The 12,712-nt window shown below is 35.8% G+C and overlaps 1 protein-coding gene across 1 annotated transcript; it reads right to left on the bottom strand.

The window, feature by feature from the left end:
• Positions 1-4,403: 4,403 nt before the first annotated feature.
• LOC132734578 (arylsulfatase J-like) lies at positions 4,404-11,839 on the bottom strand. Its single transcript, XM_060721354.1, has 7 exons — positions 11,752-11,839; positions 11,093-11,468; positions 10,157-10,340; positions 9,426-9,604; positions 7,577-7,691; positions 6,879-6,974; positions 4,404-4,843 (listed from the first exon to the last, which is right to left on the bottom strand). Exons 1-7 carry the CDS (start codon positions 11,775-11,777, stop codon positions 4,404-4,406), a joined length of 1,416 nt encoding a protein of 471 aa, XP_060577337.1. The 5' UTR covers positions 11,778-11,839.
• Positions 11,840-12,712: the final 873 nt, after the last annotated feature.

Genomic DNA, 12,712 nt, shown 5'->3' with positions numbered 1-12,712 from the left:
CCAATATCCAAACATTGTAAGAGACATTTAAGTCTGAAACACAAAAACGAGATAGCAGTAGTTAAAATCCTTGGCGGCACCAGAAGTCATATAATCGAAAGAATCATCGACAGGTTATGAAACAAGACCTATAGCTGGTGGAAAAATTGTTACCTGTAACATGCAGTAATCAAGCCTATCTTCACAACATAATTCTTAACATTAAAGAAGATAAAGTTAAAATAGCAATCCTTTCAGATCAGACTTTCTTGCATCTCAGACAGGATTATCTACTGTTTACACCGGTGCTAGAAGACTCTGTCTTACACCAAACAATACGCGTGCTTTAAATGACGTCATTGATGCGCGCCTTTTATGAATGAATAGCGTTCTTAGGATGACGTCATTTTTCTGTTATGAATGAAGTTGTATGTTCATATGCTACTATAAAAAAGTGCGTAATGATAATATCAGTTTTCATAATTTCTGTTCTGAAAATAATTGACATGTAATATGCACGAAAAGAATCAATTACTGGCTGTTGGTACAGACGGGAATGTCTAGCTCTTGGGGTAACTGTTTAGCGGAAACTCGGCAGAGCCTCGTTACTGTTGTAAACAGTTACCCTCGAGCTAGATATTCCGGTCTGTACCGGTAGCCGGTGTAAAATTCTTATAATACAAGACTTTGGACTCAACATGTACAATGATCAAAGGCACCAAAAGCACAATCATGTATATATATCACAGAAAATGAAAGAATTAGGTAGAAAGGTACAGGAAAGAAAAATAACTTAATGTCAATAGAAGACTGCATGAAGAAAGAACCTGGGACCTCTTTATTTTGTCAGTTAAGGAAGTGTCTGAATTCAATCCTGAAACTAAAAACTTTGGTATTCCATCATTAGCGTTACAGCAAGGACATTCATTAAAAACTTGTGCTGAAGACATGTATTTTCAGGCATTGAAAGTTGGAGATACAGTCAAACAAGAAGTTGCTAAGGCCTTCTTAGAGATGTACAAGCTTCGCTGGAATAAAAACATTTCTGAAAAGGCTTTGAAAAACTTGGATACAATTAAATACAATCGTCCAAAGTTCCTGCCACTTGTGGAAGACGTTGCCAAGTTAAATAACTATATTAACGAAAAGTGTTAGTGTGCTTTGTCAGAGTCTCCTTCTGATGTATACCGTGAATTTTGTCAATTGTGTCTAGCTCAATTTATTGTATTCAATAGAAAGCGTAGTGGTGAAGCGCACGACTTACACTATACCCCCGTCCCCCTATACAATACAAAACCCTTAAAACATCATCCAAACATCATAAGTATTGACAAAAATAAATTTTATGAAAAAAAAATTAATGACTAAAATATTATAGCCATAGAAATATTTTTTTCATCATATTTATTTTTGTCAATACATATGATATTTGGATGATGTGTAAGGGTTTTGGGTTGTAGCGGGGCAACGGGTTTATAGTGTAAGTCGTGGCCACGCATCGTTTACCTGTGGTTAGAACTTACTTGATAATAATCGTGACGTGTATATAGTTTTTTTTATAATACTGCACATTTGTAACGTCGCTTTTTATTGGATAAACGTGATGTTTATATAGTGTTTTATTACCCATCCAGATTTTTTCCGCCTTTTTGATTGGATATTGATCACCCGAAAGAAATTGATAAAACCGAGCCAGACGGGTAATATACACACTAAATTTCCTCGTTGGGTACCCAACGTTGTTAACAACATGCGCTGAGGTGATTCGCGTACGGTTCGATTTTACGCGGTGTAAATTCCTATTTAAAAGCACTTTTTAACTGTCAAATGATAAATATTTACAAAAGTAGAGTAATGATACATATTACTATCAGTATCGAAAACAAATATGACCTTTATGAAAGCTTGATATTAATTACAAAATAGTGCGTTTAATAGACTACTCCTTTTCTCTTGTTTACATTTGTTAGGTACGGAAAAGATACGTCATGTATTTATGTGACGTCATGTTGTGACAAAGAGGTACCCTAAAGGGATTCTTATTTCGACGTTTCATTTGAAACAGCAATGATTTTTTTTAAAAATCCTCTAAACTCGGCAGGGGAAGGGTAATAAAATTATTATTTTGGTTTTATAGTGATATATGTGGATATATTACCTGCCAATAAAAAATATATCACCCGAGCCTAACGGCTCGGGTGATATAAATCTTAACAGGTAATATATCCACATATATCACTCCAAAACCAAAATTACATATAATATACATGGCTGCTGTCGATTTATGAAGAAATCTCGCTTTATTCCTTTGAAAATGATGCTTGCTGTTTTATAAATTTGTTAATTTTCGAAAAATCTAATTTTTTCTCAAAAAAAGAGGAAGTTTGCTGTTTTATAAATTTGTTATTAAAATTCCTGACAGGTGATATGAACGTATATAACTGTTGTTTGCAACAAAACCGTGACCAAGAGGCTTTGGTTATATATCCAATCAGCTGTTAATATAGGGCCATATAACCTGTCAAAAATCTTTATAACTATTAATATAAATGTCAGTTTTAAACCAGATTACTGAGGCATGTTCTTCTTTTCTTGTCTCTTTTTATAGATATGAATAGTGTCACGACAAAACCAACATAATGGGTTTGCGACCAGCATGGATCCAGACCAGTCTGCGCATCCGTGCAGCCTGATCAGAACCATGATGTTCGCTATCAGTTGGTTTTGTCATGACGCGGCTCATATAATTAAATTTTCTATGATATATTGTGAAACCATTGATTGCAGGATAAAACAACTCACCAAGCGCACACCTGTTCTACGTGCAAACAGTGAATAGGTGTGTTTATGATTTAAGTCAAAATTCAACCCAATTAAAATATTGCAATGATATTAAATTACACCATGTGAAAATTGCAAAAAAATAACTTAGATGTTTTTTCTGTTGATCAAAACATGTATTTATCATCAAGTTTCATATAAATGTAAAAGACTGTGTTGAAATTTCATCTTTTGATGACATTTTATTTCAAAAACACCCAAACTACAATGTGTGGGATAGTAGCTCTAAACTTCATTATAAACATTAAAGTTTTATGGGGTGGGGCATTTAAAAAAAAATATTTGACCTAGAGTCAGTAGATTTGCAAAACAGTGGAGTATGGGGCCACCCATGTCCTTTGGACACATTTCTAGTTCATCTAAAGAATCATAATTACTGTACGCAGTGTGACATATTATTTAAAGAGGTGTGGCTACAGTAAAGGCTGCTCACAATTTATTGGATTCTGCACTATGCTTTGACTCGAATTGTCAACTAGCTTTCCTGTTTTGCTGTGAAAAACGTCGCTGTCATTTCCTTTGTTGGTAACATGATAATATCTTGAATTCTTGGTAAAATGGAAAAAGTTTTTATAAACAGACAGACAGAAGGACACTAAAGTTAATATTTGAAACATCCCTGTTACCAAAATATAACATTTTAAAAGCAAAATTCTTAAAGAGGAGATAATTCTTGAATTAAAGATGCAATTTCATAAAAAAAAATCAGCTCTTTTTGACTTATCACAAATATTGTTATATTTGCCATGTTTTAACAAGCAATTATCATAGTATTGCAAGCAGCCCAGAAGTCCCCTACCGGTAAGAGCCCAAGCAACATTCTGAAGGGCCATTGGCCACTCACTTTTGTTTCTATTTTAAGTAGGGTTAGGGTTAGGGTTAGGGTAAGGGATAAATACGAAATGCAACAACGGTTTATGCAACACCTTTTTCTGATTGGTTGGAATAGTCACCTTTTTTTCAATAGGGTAAGGGATAAATGCGAAATGCAACAACGGTTTATGCAACACTTTTTTCTGATTGGTCGGAATTATCACGTGTTTTTCTTTCAATGTGTATGCGCGCGCTTCTAAATACAAATTGAATGAGACAATGTCTTTTTTGATGTTGCTTTGTTTGAGGGAGGCTAAAACGATTTTGTGTGTGTTATTTAAATGGTGGATTAAATTATTTATAAAACGTGCAGAATGTGAATTGAAATTGTTATTTTGATTTGGATATTAATAAATGATAAACATGGATTATGGCAATTTCTATATGGTATTCCATAATAAGGTATTTGATTTCGATAGGAAATATTTGCTTGTTGTGTTTAATTTTGCTTTGGTTCATGACTACGTGCGGTCTTTAGGGACAGTGAATTTTGAGTAAAACCTGGCGACAATGAGTTGGGTGGCGCCCAATGCTACCCCTTCCTTTGAGAAGCTAATACCGGCTATAAGTCCGGGGGGACCAGGTGCCTTTGCTTTCCGATTAATGAAAATAAGATTATATTAGATTAGAGTAAGGGTTAGTGGTAAGAATAAAATAGTTCAGCCCTATTTGAACTTTGTTCACCCTTTTTTATCGTGGTTCAGCTTCGGTCAGCTTCCTCTTTCCCTCTTTTCACGGCTGCATCTATCCTGATTTGTTACTGAGCCCGAAGTTACATGAATCAAGATGAAATGAAGCTGAACCGAAACTAATCCAAAGCTGATCCGATGCTGAACCAAAGACTTTAGGAAGCTGAACCGATCCTGATCTGCGACTGAACCCGAGTTGAAATGATAGAAGCTGAACCGGATCTGATCCGGCGCTGATCCGAATCTGATTCGAGGCTGAACCGAAGGTGATACGAAGCTGAACTGATCCTTATTTGTGACTGAACCCGAGCTGATACGATAAAAGCTGAACCGAAGCTGATCCCAACCTGAACCGAAGGTGATACGAAGCTGAACCGATCCTGATTTGTTACCGAACCTTGGCTCAGTTGATAAAAGGTAATCCGAAGCTGAACCGAAGCTGATCCGAATCTGATCCGATGCTGAATCAAAGATTATAGGAAGCTGAACCGATCCTGATTTGTGGCATAACCCGAGCTGAAATGATAAAATCTAAACCAAAGCTGATCCGAAGCTGAATTGAAGCTGATTCGGAGCTGAACTGAAGGTGATATAATGCTGAACCGATCCTGATTTGTCAATGAAACCGAGCTTATATGATAAAAGTTAAACCAAAGCTGTTCAGATGCTGAACCGGAGCTGATCCGATGCTGAACCGGATCTGATCCGATGCTGAACCGAATCTGATTCGAAGGTGAACCGAACATGATCTGATGCTGAACCGAAGCTGATCCGATGCGGAACCGAAGCTGATCCGATGCTGAACCAAAGCTGATTCGAAGCTGAACAAAACCTGATCTGATGCTAAATCGAAGCTGATCCGATGGTGATTCAAAGATGAACCTATCCTGATTTGTGAATAAACCCGAGCTTATACGATAGATGCTGAACCGAAGTTAAACCGAACCTGATCCGATGCTGAACCGAAGCTGATTCGAAGGTGAATCGAAGCTGATTCGAAGTTGAACCGAACGTAATCCGATGCTGATACGAAGCTGAACCGATGATGATACAAAGCTGAACTGATCCCGATTAATTACGGAACACGAGCTGAGATAATAAAAGCTGATTTGAAGCTAAACCGAAGCTGAACCGTAGCTGATCCACGGCTGATCCAAAGATTGTAGGAAGCTTAACCGATCCGGATATGTGGCATAAACCGAGCTGATATGATAAAAGCTGAACCGAACCTGAACCGTTGCTGAACCGAAGCTGATTCGATGGAGAACTGAAGGTGATATGAAGCTGAACCGGTCCTGATTTTCAATGAAACTGCGCAAATACTACAGAACCTGAACCAAACCCGATCCGAGGCTGATCCGAACCTGAACCGAAGATGACACGAAGCTGAATCGATTCTGTTTACTGAGTGATCAAAAGCTGAGATGATCAAAGATGACACTAAGCTGAATCAAAACTGATCCGAAGCTGCTCTGTTGCTGAACCCAAGATTATAGGAAGCTCAGCCGAGCCTGATTTGTGGCTAAAGCCGAGCTGTGCTGATAAAAAGCTGAACCGAACCTGATGGGGTTAGTGTTAGGATTAAGATTAGGATTAGGGTGTCGGGTGTCATGTTAGGATGTCGGGTTAGGGTTAGGGTTAGGGTTAGGGTAAGGGATAAATGCGAAATGCAACAACGGTTTATGCAACACTTTTTTCCGATTGGTCGGAATAGTCACGTGTTTTTCTTTCAATATGTATGCGCGCGCTTCTAAATACAAATTGAATGAGACAATGTCTTTTTTGATGTTGCTGTTGTTTGAGGGAGGCTAAAAAGATTTTGTGTGTGTTATTTATATGGTAGATTAAATTATTTATAAAATGTGCAGAATGTGAATTGAAATTGTTATTTTGATTTGGATATTGATAAATGATAAACATGGATTATGGCAATTTGTATATGGTATTCCATAATAAGGTATATGATTTCGATAGGAAATATTTGCTTGTGTTAGATTTGTGTTATGCAGTGCAGTTGCTTAGTAGTGTTCGATGACGGCAATGAATGATAATGATTGATGGGTGGTTGACTGATTCATTGAGAAAAGGCGTTTGACTATGTGTTATGAAATATCAACCATTGACACTGCGTTTAATTTTGCTTTGGTTCATGACTACTTGCGTGTTTAGGGACAGTAAATTTTGAGTAAAATCTGGCGACAATGAGTTTGGTGGCGCCCAATGATACCCCTTCCTTTGAGAAGCTAATACCGGCTATAAGTCCGGTGGGACCAGGTGCCTTTTTTCTGATTAACAAAAATACATTAGAGAAAATAACGTAATTAATAGTTTATCCTGATTACATAATATTACCAGCTATCATATCTTAGAAGGTGCTCCAATAGACTGCATGTACATGACTCAATTCTGTGCCTTTTCTCAATGCTGTTCATTAATATCAAACAAACAAATTCAACTGTAAATTTGAAATTAAAAGATAAACACAAAGTTGTATACCTGAGGAAAATATTAGGAGAGTATTGTTCCACATGCCTTTCTTTTTCAAACTCATAACAATTTGACCTATACCTTGATCCATACATGTAACCATTCCTAGAACAAACATGATATACGCTTAGTTTATGAATTCTTATCTACATTTTAAACAAAGCAAGTTGTAATTTTTAAAACATAATCGGCCGTGGCCGTTACCAATTCTTTTCTTTTCTTTGTTTTTTGCTTCTTTTTTTTTTTTTTTTAGGACGAGTGTTACATTTCCGGCAAATAACGGGATAGTGATGGCAAAAATTAAGCCACTCAATTTTCCGCTATGGCCGAAAACATTTCGGAATGGCTGAAATGCATTTACTTTTCTAAATTATTTACATGCCAGATTTATATAAAGAACTACCATTTCTTTGAATTAGAAAATTTCAACCGTATTGATTAGTTTTTAGATATTTTCATATTTTGTAATCAAAATCAGGCAGCCAACGACAAAATAGGGTCGATTGCCGAAGGCAAAGTACGTGGACTTTGTTACAACTAAGCACATTATCATCTACGTTACCTTTGCCAACAAAACATATCTAAACATTAGTCTGTAAAGCACTCTTATACACTGTATCTACCGTTATAGCACAGTAACAACAACAAAAACATCAAGAACTATGTAAATTCCGTGTCGGAAGTATTCTGCTACGTTACTAACATACCTGCGTAAGTTTCCCTGGTTTCATTTACAAAAGGGTTTTTATACATTTTTATGTATTTGTCTGGTACCTGAAGTGGTCCGTGTACTGCTTGGTAAGGTAGGTAAATAAATAATGGCTGAAACAATATAATGTTAAATGTATTTGTGTATGTCAAGATCAGTAAAGCGCAAATGTATCATAAGTACTTTAAATATTGGGCAGGTTATAAAGCATATTTAACGGTTGTTCGCTTATACTATATATATTCATATTGATGATCGAAATTGTGCAGCTACAATTACCTAATGTTTCCAAACTTACCTTGTCTTGATTTTGTTTAAACATTTACTTTGTCTCGATTCCAATTCTAGGGTTATCTTGTCTTGATTATGTTTCTAGGCTCACCTTGTCTTAATTATGTTTCTATACTTACCTTGTCTTGATTATGTTTCTAGGCTTACCTTGTCTTAATTATGTTTCTAAACTTACCTTGTCTTAATTATGTTTCTAGGCTTACCCTGTCTTGATTATGTCTCTATACTTACCTTGTCTTGATTATATTTCTATACCTACCTTGTCTTGATTATGTTTCTAGGCTCACCTTGTCTTAATTATGTTTCTATACTTACCTTGTCTTGATTATGTTTCTAAACTTACCTTGTCTGGATTATGTTTCTAGGCTTACCTTGTCTTGATTATGTCTCTAAACTTACCTTGTCTTAATTATGTTTCTAGGCTTACTTTGTCTTGATTATGTTTATAAACTCACCTGTCTTGATTATGTTTCTAGATTTACCTTGTCTTGATTATGTTTCTAGGCTTACTTTGTCTTGATAATGTTTCTAAACTCACCTTGTCTTGATTATGTTTCTAGATTTACCTTGACTTGATTATGTTTCTAGACTTACCTTGTCTTGATTATGTTTCTAGACTTACTTTGTCTGGAATATGTTTCTAGACTTACCTTGTCCTGATTATGTTTCTAGACTTACCTTGACTTGTCATGATTATGTTTCTATACTTACCTTGTCCTGATTATGTTTCTATACTTGCCTTGTCTTGATTATGTTTCTAGACTTACCTTACCTTGTCATGATTATGTTTCTATACTCACCTTGTCTTGATTATGTTTCTAAACTTACATTGTCTTGATTATGTTTCTAGACTTACCTTATCTTGTCATGATTATGTTTCTATACTCACCTTGTCTTGATTATGTTTCTAAACTTACATTGTCTTGATTATGTTTCTAGACTTACCTTACCTTGTCATGATTATGTTTCTATACTTACCTTGTCTTGATTATGTTTCTAAACTTACATTGTCTTGATTATGTTTCTAGACTTACCTTAGCTTGTCATGATTATGTTTCTATACTTACCTTGTCCTGATTATGTTTCTAGACTTACCTTGTCTTGATTATGTTTCTATACTTACCTTGTCTTGATTATGTTTCTAGACTTACCTTGTCTTAATTATGTTTCTATACTTACCTTGTCTTGATTATGTTTCTATACTTACCTTGTCTTGATTATGTTTCTAGATTTACCTTGACTTGATTATGTTTCTAAACTTACATTGTCTTGATTATGTTTCTAGACTTACCTTGTCTTGATTATGTTTCTAAACTTACCTTACCTTGTCATGATTATGTATCTATACTTACCTTGTCTTATTTATGTTTCTAAACTTACCTTGTCTGGATTATGTTTCTAGGCCTAACTTATCTTGATTATGTTTCTATACTTACCTTGTCTTGATTATGTTTCTTAACTTACCTAGTCATGATTACGTTTCTTAACATACCTTGTCTTGATTATGTTTCTACACTTACCGTGTTACATTTTCAAGATTATGTTTTTTAACTTACCTTCTCCGGGTTATGTTTCTGAATGATTTGTTTAACTTTATTAGTGAACAGTGTTGTAGAATATGTTCCGTAATATTTTGACATGTCGGCACGCTTATCATTCTCCATCAAGTCGTATCCCTCCATTTTGTTAAACGTCGCTCGATGTGTATAGTGGTCACCATGTCCCGCCAAAAATCCTGTAATTATTCCATATTTATATTTTGTAGAATCGTTTAAAATTTATTACCCCGCGCCCCCCCCCCCCCCACCTCTCCCTCACCCCTCTTCCACATCAAAAAGAGAGAAACACAACCTGAACATATTAAATCACTGACATAATAGGAAATTCTTTTGTTGTTAAAAAGAGAAAGTACATTCTCAATGTTAGAACCAGTTGTTAAAATCATTAGGAAGACTGCATAATTATGATAGGTCAAACTTTCTGGCAGACGATACAATCGTACTTTCTATATAAATATGATTTATCTATGATATACTTAATTAACAACCTTAGTTATTAAACGCCAAAAAGAACTTGTCATGTTGGGTCTCTTTTAAAGTAATGCTTTAGTAAAATAAGTAATAGTTTCATCATACTTCTTTCTATTCGTAATACGATTGCTGTCGGCATGGGTTCATCCCCGCCAGGGGCAAGCTGTTGTTTCAAAAAGTTTATAACTTCCAACACAATCGAACTAAAATAAATTAGTATAAACTAAACTATTTTTCTAAACAGAAAAGACAATTACCGAAAAAGCTGTCGAAACCCCTTTTCGTTGGTAAATAGTTATTTTTGAAATAACCCAAGTGCCATTTCCCGACAATATGAGTCGCGTATCCGGTTTCTCTTAGCTTCTCCGCAATAGTTGTCTCCCCTAATGACAAACCCCTTGGACTGGCAGGCCACAACACCCACTGGAACCCTGTATGTATCTGGAATGAATATATGATTTAATGGGAGTTAACACGTTACTGCACTAAGGTGTGTCATACGGGTAGTGTTATAGGCGACAGTGGACGCAATGATGCAGTGGTACAAATCCAAGGTCGCCAGTTCGATCAAATGCTTTTCTAATGCAGTCTTTCGGACGGGGCTATTTAAACTGATACCCATTGTGAACTGGTGTTTTACCTCACTTGGTGAGTAAAAGAACTTATTGTTTCTCCTAGAATTGATATAATGTGTGTTTTACCTCACTTGGTGAGTAAAAGAACTTATTGTTTCTCCTAGAATGGATATAATGTGTGTTTTTCCGTTACACTCTTGTCCCCATGAAAAATTCTGACTAAATTCTACCATTGAGTAGTTGACCACGTGTTAGGAAACATACTTGATATCTGCCAGTGAGCAGTTGATCACGTGTTTGGAAACATACTTGATATCGTTGACCACGTGTTTGGAAACATACTTGATATCTATCAGTGAGTAGCTGACCACGTGTTTGGAAACATACTTGATATCGTTGACCACGTGTTAGGAAACATACTTGATATCTATCAGTGAGTAGCTGACCACGTGTTTGGAAGCATGATATCTATGAAACCTGATATCTACTAGCTACAGTTAGTAGTTGTACACGTGTTAGGAAACATACCTGATATCTTCCAGTGAGCAGTTGATCACGTGTTAGGAAACATACCTGATATCTACAAGTAAGAAGTTGACCACATGTTAGGAAACATACCTGATATCTACCAGTGAGTAGTTGTCCACGTGTTGGAGAACACACTGCCTGGGTGTAATAATTCTCTAATCTTATCCCTGACATAGCAAGTCTGTCAATATTTGGTGTCCTTATTCTCGAGCCGTGGTAGCCGACGTCACGATATCCTAGGTCGTCTGCTAGAATAAATATAATGTGCGGACGTGTGTTGTTAAACTGTGTCACGTGACGCATGCTGGTAGATGATGTGTTCCAAGATGATCTCAAAGGCTGCTTGTGATCTTTACAATATGATACGATTGAGAATAATAGTTGGAGTACTCCTGAGCCGATGGATACAAGGACCAAAATCTGGGCAGCCATCAGCGATAGCAAGATATGTTTGGTCTTGAACGTTCTTTAGAATAAACAGAAAAAGAGCGATAACATGCGAGCGATTGTCAACATAAGCGCTCGGGAACGGGTCCGCAAATAGCGGCGTTTCATGATTGGAAATATGCGCCGAAATCTGCGGTCCCGTCCCCGTGCTCTTATGATTGTCAGGAGCGGTTTAAAAACTAGATATATTTATTACTTTACAAAGTGCACACATCATTGCATGCTAAAACAAATTTAACTGTTATCTTATACATATGAAACCGAATTGAAATGTTATAAAATGAGATACACTTTATACATACCGCTTCATTGCACATACACTGTTCATTTTCGTTCATATCACTCAACGTTACACGACGTTAGTGACGCCCGCTTCCAAGGCTGAAAGATTACAAAAAAGCGAAATTTTCATGTCTTTCTTAATATACAATAATGTTCACTTTCCATAATGTACAATAACGTGCAATTTACATAATGTACAATATCGTGCAATTTTCATTTCAATCATAATGTACTATAATGTGCAATTTTCATTTCGTTCTTAATGTACATTTATTTTATGCCGTTTCTTATGTACAATAAATGTACAATTTTCATTTCGTTCTTTATGTACATTTTTATGCAGTTCTTAATGTACGATAAATGTACAGCTTTCATCTCGTTATTTAAGTACAATAAGGTACAATTTTCAAATGGAAGCATTTATTTTAACCGTTTTGAGATATACTTATTCCGAAACCAAGCAAAACTTTCCCAGATGTCGAGCTAAAGTCGGTGCGAATAGGTACATCTTTGTTTTTATCAATTTTGCTTCTGCCCCAGCAGAAAAAAACGCATGTTCCTGATTATCAATAAAGCTAAACTGATCATTTTCATCAATTGTATGTATTAACTTTGTTTAGAGTTTGACCATTTGAGACCACGCATCAGGAAAATAAGGAAAAGGAAAAAAGTACAACAACAACAACACAATGTCAGACGATTAAGGATTTCCCATTTTTATTATGGGAAAATATGAACATTTCAGACATTTAATATGCCATGTATACCAAAGATCACTAAGATCGTCCTACAATTGCTATGGTGGAGCATGTTTAAATGGAATAGATCATTTTATATGAAACAAGAAGTATCTTTAAAAAATTACTCGGCCGAAGTCGAACTTGTTATCTTGCATAGGTTAAGCTATTCTTTAACATGCTAACCGCAAACAGAACATTTTATTCGTCCTCAGTAATTTTATTTCAGTTCATTTTTACCCAC

The sequence above is a fragment of the Ruditapes philippinarum genome, unplaced genomic scaffold, assembly GCF_026571515.1.
Source record: "Ruditapes philippinarum isolate M1 unplaced genomic scaffold, ASM2657151v2 ctg15997_1_1_1_1, whole genome shotgun sequence".
NCBI classification, from domain to species: Eukaryota; Metazoa; Mollusca; class Bivalvia; order Venerida; family Veneridae; genus Ruditapes; species Ruditapes philippinarum.
The sequence above is the reverse complement of the archived record's forward strand: the minus strand, read 5'-3'. Positions and strand labels throughout refer to the sequence as shown.